Here is a 10,498-nt window from a genome sequence, read left to right on the forward strand (position 1 = left end):
ACCTACTATATATAAACGATCACTAATTACAAGTCTTGTATTACATGTAAATATTTGCATTTTCTCTACCATGTATATATTTATTTAATATACTATATGTTTATATTTTTTTTTAAATCTACCTGCTCTAATGAAAATTGCTTTTCATCATTATTTTCCTTGATATGGCTTTTTCAGTTACCTTTCAAGAATATGCCATTGGATTACAAATAATCAGTTATCAGTAGGATTTGGAAACTAGTATCACAATATTCTTTATCTTTCCTTGTAAAGGACGTCAAGAAATTAAATTATCCTTATATTTCCAAGTTGGCAAACCAGTCAACATACAAATTCTGGGAAGCAACCACTTATAGAATTAATAAAATAATATAATATATGAAACATAGTAAACAATTTATTTCTAGCAGCCAGCCTTGATCTTTATATTCTAAAGTGACATAGAAAGTTTCATTTTGCTTCAGAATTCATTCTTTCAAAAACAAAAAAAAATGTTATCTTTATTTGCTTCTAAGTTCAATACAGTGAAAGAGAATTTTGTATCTTTATTTGACAAGTATTTTGTGTCTGGTCTTTGCAAAGTTGTTCTATTCTCAGGTATAGTTCTTTACTTGGCTTCAATTTTCCTTTTCAAAGATCCTAATTGTTCACCTTCTGAGTTCTTAGAAACTTCAAGTTCAAGATTAACAAATCCAAATCCGAATTCATCTATTTCTCACTTCATTTCATCAAATGACACAAACCCCACAAATCTTAGCCACTTAGTTTTTGGACTTCTTGGTTCTGAAAAAGCATGGCATTATAGGAAATCTTATATTGAATCTTGGTGGAGGCCAAAAATTACAAGGGGTTATTTATTTCTTGATGAGAAACCTAAGTGGAATTTATTACCATGGTCTAAAAATTCACCACCTTATAGAATATCTGATGATATTACAAAATTAGTTCAAGAAACTCAACATGTTGCACCAATTATGGCTAGAATGGTCCATGGTATAATGGAATTGTTTAGAGAAGAACATGAAGGTGTAAGATGGGTAGTTATGGGCGACGACGACTCGATATTTTTTGTGGAAAATATGGTTGATGTTCTTGCGCAGTATGATCATACGCAGTATTATTATTTTGGGGGTCAATCTGAGTATATTTTGTCAAATTTTTGGTATTCTTTTAGTCAAGGTTTTGGTGGTGCTGGATTTATTTTGAGTTATCCTTTGGCAAAAGCATTGGCTGAAGATATGGAGAGTTGTTTAAGAAGATATCCATTCTTGAGATCTGCTGATCAAATTACTATGGCTTGTATTGTAGATCTTGGAGTTAGTTTTTCTCCCCTTAAAGGTCTTCACCAGGTATGTTTTCTTCTTCAAAGTTCAAGAAAAGTCCACATCCAAAAAAAAAAAAAAAAATTAAAGGCAAAAAAGAAAAGATATAATTGGTCAAACCTGTGAAAAGACAGGGAATTTTGAATGCTTACACTAGTTTTTTTCTACCCTCCAATATTCGTATTGAACCCCCGACTAATTCGGATTTGCACCCCTTAAGGCTCAGTATAAGGGCCGAAAAGTTGATTGGGCTCGAATTTATGACACCTGCTTAAGGGTGATGGAATATTACCCATCATACCACAATCATTGGTCGTCTGCTTACAAGTTACAATAGTTATAAAATCAGACATCTTTATAACAGTGATCATTTATAACATCACTTCACTCTAACGGTTGTGCTTTCTTTTGAACCAATTTTTCATGTTATGCTATATTATATGTTCTTTATAACAACATTTCACTGTATCAGCCAAAAATATCGAAACAGAAGAGGTTATAGAGAGGTTTTACTGCATAAGGATTTAAATTTCATTCAATCAGAGTGTTTTTTTTTTTTACATCATTAGTAGAGTTTGACTTATCATAATTAGTTACTCCTATTTTTATCAGGTGTCTCATAATATTTATGATAGAAATTTACCTGTAATTACTATATATAAATGACTTAATTGCGTAAATATTTTTACATGGTCCGTACATTGAAATTACAATGACTTCAAATGCTGAAATGCTTCCTATTATGGATAACATATTTTGATCGACTTTTGAAAAAGAAGAGACAGTACAATTATTTTGAGACGAAAAGAATAACATTGATTTTGTGCCAATTAAACCATCCAAGGCTTTATATAGTTTTTGAGTATAAACCTTCTGGAAAACAAAGGGGTTAACTACCATTATTTTCTAGATCTAGTGGAGAATTCACGACCTATATTTATTTGCGAGATGGATACTACGGTTATTTTAAAAAAAAAAAAATATTTGCGAAACAATTTCTACTTTGACATATTTTTTTAATTTATAAAAAGAAATATATATTATTAAGTTGTATTTCAATTTCCTTTTGTTAGTTTGACTTATAATACTCTAATATTTTCTTGCAGATCGATTTGCACGGTGATATTTCAGGTTTATTATCATCGCATCCTAAAGTACCATTAATGTCCCTTCACCATTTTGATGCCATAGCACCAATTTTCCCATCAATGGATCGTATACAATCAACAAAACAACTTATGAAAGCGGCAAAATTCGATCAATCTCGTATGTTACAACAAACCATATGCTACCACAAGCCGAGTAATTGGTCATTTTCAATATCATTTGGATATTCAGTTCATATTTACGAGAAGATTATGCCTAGAAGTTACTTACAATACCCTATTGAAACATTTGAAGCTTGGAATAACAAACCACAGAATCCTCCGTATTACATGTTTAATACTAGGCCGTCTGCAAAAGATTCTTGTGAAACTCCCCATGTTTTTTTCCTAAAATCTATTGGAGAAACATGGAATAAAAATGAAATTTGGGCAACGTATTCCCGGTCGGCGGTACGGCGGTTGCCGGGTTGTCCGATCGGCGGCAACCATCCTGCAAACTATGTCAACAGGATTCAAGTCTACTCTCCTAGAACAAAACGTACACGAGTAAGTTTATCTTATTTTTGCTTTTTCATTAATTTTAATTTCAGTCGCTAGACTTTATACACTATAAAAATAAAGCCGCAAAATTATTTTTATCATGTTAGATAAAGAGAAAAAATAAAAATGAATATATAACTGACATATTTCTGAATAAATGATAAAACTAAAGATTCCTCTCTTCGTAATAAAAAGAAAATAAATATATATTTAATGTAATTTTTATTTCCTATTTTCAGATAGATCGATGCGAGTGTTGCGACGTTATTCACACAACCGGCTCAAACAAGGCAAAGGTCAAATTCAGGGAATGCTTTAATAAGGAGAAAATTGCTTAGTCAAATTATAGAACATCATTCTATATTAAGAGTACTTATTTTACTTTCTATAGCTTCTTACCAATAGGAGAAATCAGTTATGATTTGAATAGAAGAAGATGATCGTACACAGATCTCTCGTGTTGTTTTATTAATTTCATAGGCTATTTTTTTCTCTAATTTTCAATGAATAGACCATACAACTAAAATAACATTTGTAATGAATCACAAAAATATTATATTATTATGCAAATCTTATGGATAATTTCTTCCAAAAAGGTACAAAAGCATATTAGTCTAAGAAACAATATCTTATCAAATTTTCCAATAAATTCTTCTAGGAATTTGAGGAATCTATTTACTTGCTGAACTTTCCAATTAAACCGATTTAACTAATATAATAATGAGTTAAATCGATTTTGTAATATTAGTTTTACCCGTCTGACATCAAGAATGCAAAGTTTGATGATGTCCATAATATCCGTAACAAGGAATGTCACCTAATAATTTCTCAGTTTCGAACATTTTAAAAATTGGTGCTTAAATAAAATCTGAGTAGTTTAACTTTAAGAGTTATAAATTAAATCGATAATATAGAAACATGACTAACTGATTTTTTTTTTTCAGACGTGTATAATATCTTGCATTAATATCGAATGCGAGTAATTTTTATTCAACGAATTGAACAACCGTCATTGCCTGATAATTTTATCCAGTTACCTTCAAAATCGGATAACAATTGAATTTGTAAGTTTAAAGATACACAGATCTATTTAACACAAAGCAGTAAATAAAGAGAAATTAAATAAATAAGGATGAAGTAAGCTTGAACCACACGAGAAACACGATTTAAGCCTTGATGAAATATTTGCCCTCGATCCGGGTTCGTAACAACAAGCATGATGAACGAAAGCAAAAGAACTAATATTGGAAAAAATAATGATATATTTCCTTAGAATGTGTGCTACAACGTATTTTATGAATTATCAGATCCTCTTTATATAGTAGAGTCCTACTTTAGGTACAATTTTATAAAAGGTAAAAAATTCTCACGATTTACTGATTACCGGTTCTTTATCGGTACGTTTCGAGATTCCCACCGTAATATACGGCATGTCACGGATATTTCGGTCTTCCGTTGGCTATGCTGATAATGTTTCCTCAAGGTCCTTTGGGGCTAGGACCGATTCCGGAATCATGGCCTCGATATTCTCGAAGGTAGTCGTCCTGTCTCCGGGTTCTAGTCCAGTGGGACTTGAGGTCGATTTTCAGTCCTTTATTGTCATGTCTCGAGCCTGGCTTACCATGTCAGAGGGTAGGATGCACCACGAGCTCGATTTCAACCGTATACAATAATACAACCAAAAGGAGAATAAACTTTATCCACTTTAAGCCATTTCATTATTTTTGACCTCGAAAAGAATCTTCATTGCATGTCTTGCTGCCTCAACCCGATGAGCTTTATTTTTTCTTCTAATAACATGATAATTCATGATAACTAAATAAACGTGTTTATTAGTTTTTTGACGTGAAAGGGCAGTACCAATACTGTCACGATCCAAAATTCTACCACAGGCGTCGTGATTGCATCTTGTCTCTAAGACTAGGTAAGTCGATTTCAATTACATTTTGAAGCCATTTTTTTTAATTGAATAAGTAACTAAAACTAACATCGGAATAAATATGAATATACAACCTCCTAAGACAGGTAGTACTGAGTCACGAACTCTAACTGAATACATGGAATGATCACGAGGACCGAATATATAATACTATTTGATTACAGATTAATAGTACAATGAAATGAAAAGACTCCAAGGGACTGCGACGACCAAGCAGCTCTACCTTGAATCCTTACTATCCCGCTTTAACTCTACTCAAGTCCGATATATCCAATACCTGACTCTGCACAAAATATGCCGAAGTGTAGTATGAGTACACCACGATCGGTACCCAGTAGGTATCAAGACTAACTTCAGTGGAGTAGAGACGAGGTACAGTCAAGACACTCACTAGTCTAATAACCTGTGCAATATAATATACAGAATAATAGGAAGCAATAACAATAAAGGCTGGATAAAACAACCAATGATATGTACAACAGACAACAAGAATATCATTAATATCACTCAACAATTAATAAATACAATTACACCCAATTAAATCAAGCTCTTCAAATAAATGCCTTTCACATATAATTCCTCCAGATAACTCTCCTTCGGATATAATTTTCTCAAATAATTACTTTTCAAATATAATTTTTTTCAATAAATCTTTTCAAATATAATTTTCTTAAATGAATATCTTTCAAATACAATTCTTTCATATAATTCTTTTTGAATAAAAATCCTTCCAAATAAATATTTTGAATATAATTATTTCAGTTAAAAAATCACCATGTGACACCTCATTTCATAATCATAAAAAAAAATACGGGTCTCAGCCCATTTTTCATATTTTTTTATAAATACGGGTCTCAACTCATTTTCATATTTTCACGGCATCTCGTGCCCATAATTAAATCATCATATTTCTCCAGCACCTCGTACCCTCATTTCATATCATAACTGCACGGATAATTCATGTGTCAATTATCATTATCATTTCATCACAGCACCTCGTGCCCACATTTCATATCACAACTGCACGGACAATTCACGTGCCAAATATCCTCATTATTTACTCACGACACCTCGTGCCCACATTTTATTTTATAATCTGCCTGGCAATGGCCACAGGCTCTCAAGTTCAACATAAATCAGATTATTATTAATTTACCAACAACAAGACAAATTGCACAAGGTATAAAAATAAATACAAGAAAATCACAACATCGCATGAAAATTATCAACACCATAACCCCACATCATCACATATTGTCCCTGACAATAGCCACCCTTATCACTCCTATTGCCGCCCTTATCGCTCCTATAGCCACCCTTATTGCTCCGCCCAGACAATATCAATAGCCACCCATATCGCTCCACCCAGACAATATCAATAGCCACCCTTATCGCTCCGTCCAGACAATATTCTAACAAATACGACCACAGTGAAATGCCACCCTTATACCTATATAATATCAACGGTGAAATGCCACCCTTATATCTTTAAAATAATAATTAACACAACACAATAATTTACACGGAAAATTATCACGGCAACATAACAAAATCAATTCATATCACAATTTGCCTAATGGCTACAACCAAAATTTCAAAGATACAACCAAGTCAATTAATTTCACAACAAATAGCCGAAGGCTCCACACAATGTGTACAACACCCAAAAATAAAATAATCAACAGAGATAGAGATTACTCAACATAAAGCAAAGTCTTCATTAACTCCAAATTTTTAATAATTATAAATACCTCTTCTTAAGCTCATTTAATTAATTATTTGCAGAGAAAAAAATCCAAAATTAAATTAAATTTTAATAACTATCAAACCAGTAAATTCACGAAATTTCATAAATAATCAAATAACAATCACATCAAATTGTCATATAACAACAGAGTCAACAACAAGGATTTAGGCACGACAAATAGATGATTAAATATATGCCGACAATTATTCAATTTACTACACAATATGCTCAAGACTTTAACTCAATAAAATTTGCACATATAAACCAAGTACGTACTCGTCACCTCGCATACATGATTTTTAATTTCACAAATTGCACATAAGACTCAAAGCCTAAGGGGGACTTCCCTCACTCGAGGTTAAGCAAGACACTTACCTCTTTGAAGTTATGCCGATAATTCAGAATCGCCTTCTTACTTGAATTGACCTCCGGACCGCCCAAATCTATCCAAATTAATTGTATAACTTCATTAAAATTCATCGAAAATAATTTTGGATAGTAATATGTCGACTTAAAAATTTATTTCAAAAAGTCAACAAAAGTCAACGCGGGACCCGTCTCTCGGAACCCGATATAATTTTCATGAAATCCGAACACCCATTCCGATACGAGTTCAACCATACCAATTTTATTGAATTCCAATAACAACTCAACTTCCAAATCTTAAATTTTCGTTTTTGGAAGATTTTACAAAAATCTTGATTTCTTCCATTTAATTCAGAATTAAACGATGAATATAATCATAGATTCATGAAATATAATCACTTTAGGATATAGAACACTTACCCCAACCAAGCTTGTGAGGAATCCCTCCAGAATCGCCCAAATCCGAGCTCCAAAAATCCCAAAACGAAAATGGCAAAATGACCATTTTTGGTCCTTAACATTCTGTCCAGTTTGCGCACCCGCGGACCATTTTATCGCACTTACGAGCTCGCTTTTGCGAGCCAATTCTCGCTTCTGCGACGTCCACTGGCGCTGTCCTCACACCTGCGGAAGAGCTTCCGCTTCTGCGCTCACGCGGGTACGGAAAATTCTTCGCACCTGCGGCCTCAGTCCAGCCCAGCCAATTTCGCTTCTGCGAGCTTCATCTCGCTTCTGCAATTGCCGCACCTGCACCCAAATTTCCGCAGGTGCGATTCCAACAAGTCTGCCCAGAAACAGCAGAAATCCCAGCATTTTCAATAAGTCCAAATTCGATCCATACCTCATCCGAAACTCATCCGAGCTACCCGGGACTTCGTCCGAATTTACTAATAAGTCTCGTAACACAATACGGACCTACTCGGGGTTTCAAATTACATCACACAATACCAAAATTACGAATCGCGCGTCAAATCAAATTTTGAGTTTCCAAATCTTCCAACTTTTATATTTTGCGCCGAAACGTATCAAATCAATCCGGAATGACTTCAAATTTTACAAACAAGTCATAAATGATGAAATGGAGCTATTCAAATTTCCGGAATCGAAATCCGACCTTGTTATAAAAAATTCACCCTTCTGTAGGATTTTCCAAAAATCTTCTATTTTTCAACTTTCGCCAAAATGTGTCGAATTGTCCTACGGACTTTCAAATCCAAATCCGAACATACGCCTAAGTCCAAAATCATCATACGAAGCTATTGCCATCAACGAAATTTCATTTCGGGGTCGTTTGCTCAAAAGTCAACTCCCCGGTCAACTCTTTCCATTTAAGCTTCAAAATGAGAATTGTTTTCTTTAACTTAAATTCCGAATCTTCCGAAAACCAAACTCGACCATACACGCGGGTCATAATACATATTGTGAAGCTTCTCGAGACCTTAAGTCACTAAACGGGGCGTAATTTCTTAAAACGACAAGTCGGGTCATTACATTCTCCACCTCTTAAACAAACGTTCGTCCTCGAACGTTCTAAGAATTATTCTGAGGTTACCAAATTGATGATTGTACTTCTACACATATACTCACGGTTGATTTTACGCTACCGTATTTGAGATAAGCCTGACAACATTATCTCATTTGAGTTTATTTCTTTTATCCATATTTGTAAACTTTAAGATCAATTTCTTACACTCCAAATATTTCAAAAGGTCTGAATTTTTTTTTACAACAACGCACGGTGTTAGTCTTAACTGGCTATAGCAACTCGTGCCTACGCACACATCAATTTTCTTGATAGTGTTGAAGTACTTCAAAAAAGTTTCTGGGGTGTTACATTCTCCCCCGCTTAGGATCATTCGCCCTCAAACGCATAACATAACTTATCTCTTCCTTTACAAATCTCAATCCTCCAAATTTTACTAACTCCCAAATTTTTCAGAAATTTCGGCAGAGTCTCCCCTGTAATTGGGCTTATCCACCTGCCAGAGTAACACCAAAACAACTCCTAACAACACATTCACAACCCAACACAATACCACAAGGTATGTATCAATAACACCAATCTCAGCATTACAAGCACTACATTATCATAATGATATCAGGACATGAAGCACATCATATGTATGTTCATCACCACATCTCTGGTCTTAAAAGCTGTTCATAATTAATTCCAGAATTATCAATTAATCTCATATTAACCACCACCTCATTTTGATTTTTTTTTTTTCATAATACTTACAACAGAATGTGAGGCATGAAGACCTCATGATTGCTTACTCGGATTAATGAGTCACATTTAATGCCACCTGGGCACTCATCTCATAGGTTAAAACTCAATATTTACAGCACCAAAATGGCTGAATATGCACAGAAAAATATATAAGAATTATCAAATAAGCCTAACAGGCATGACTCCCTATTAATACTATTGTACAATTAAATTTCACAAAGGAAAAATTTGAAACTCATAAATATTTCACCACAAGGACCTCGTCCTTACATAAATTCCATCGCGGCTTGCAGCCCAGTTTAAATATTTCACATCATATATAAAATGCGAGGATCTCGTCCTCAACTCCGAATCATAAGTATTTTGCACATTGTGCCAACTGAAACTTTCAATTTTCTTTCTTTCTTCTTTTCAATATATTTCATAAATAATTTTCACAACCTATAATGAACCCTCCTACCGGTAGGGCATATAATTCATAAAAATTGGAATCAATTATTCTGAAACACATTAAACCCACTGTAATAAATAATAAAAATTACTTTTGGGCTTATAGCCCTCAATGGTGTACCAAAAATAAATGACAGACACGGCTCATACCTTCAAATCTCCCAACAGGGATAAACATATAAGTGGTTCACAAATTTACGAAGCTCACCCATAAGTGGATCATAATAGGAGGACTCACCTCAATATTCAGAAACAAATCAAATTAAGGAAAATATCCTTTTATAATAAAAATTAGGATCGTACCTGTAACGACACCATCTGGCGTATTGGCCTCAGCCAAATCATAGTGATTAAATCAATGGGTCGGGCCTCCACCTCTTAGGCGCCCACTACCCGCCTGCCCTCCACCTCTAGCTGACTGTGCACGTGGAGTATCGACCGGAATAAAGCTTGTAGCTGGAGTGTTTTGATGAAATCAACCCCTCCCAAGTCTGGGACAATCTCTCATGATATGCCTAGTATCACCACACTCATAACAACCCCTCTGAGGTCGCGACTGCTCGTACTGAGCCTGTGCCGGATAACTGGAAAAACTACTGCGAGAATCTCGTATCGGTGGTGCACTATAAACTGGAGAACCCCGAGTAACCTAATGTGTGGACTGAGCTGACCGATTGCTCGAGACTCCACTATAATGGGTTCTAGCTGAAGAGTAAAATCCACTGAATCCTCCAGATCTTCGAGACCTTTTGGCCTCCTTAGACTCCCTTTCCTCGCCTAAAACACCCTCAATCTTCC

At 34.4% G+C, this 10,498-nt stretch overlaps 1 protein-coding gene across 1 annotated transcript; it reads left to right on the top strand.

Moving 5' to 3' along the window:
* The first annotated feature begins 385 nt into the window (after nt 1–385).
* LOC107798227 (uncharacterized) lies at nt 386–3,538 on the top strand. Its single transcript, XM_016621200.2, has 3 exons — nt 386–1,349; nt 2,429–2,974; nt 3,208–3,538. The coding sequence occupies exons 1-3, from the start codon at nt 492–494 to the stop codon at nt 3,304–3,306; spliced, it is 1,503 nt and encodes a 500-aa protein (XP_016476686.1). The 5' UTR covers nt 386–491; the 3' UTR covers nt 3,307–3,538.
* Nucleotides 3,539–10,498: the final 6,960 nt, after the last annotated feature.

Source organism: Nicotiana tabacum, chromosome 15 (assembly GCF_000715075.1).
Source record: "Nicotiana tabacum cultivar K326 chromosome 15, ASM71507v2, whole genome shotgun sequence".
Taxonomy (NCBI): domain Eukaryota; kingdom Viridiplantae; phylum Streptophyta; class Magnoliopsida; order Solanales; family Solanaceae; genus Nicotiana; species Nicotiana tabacum.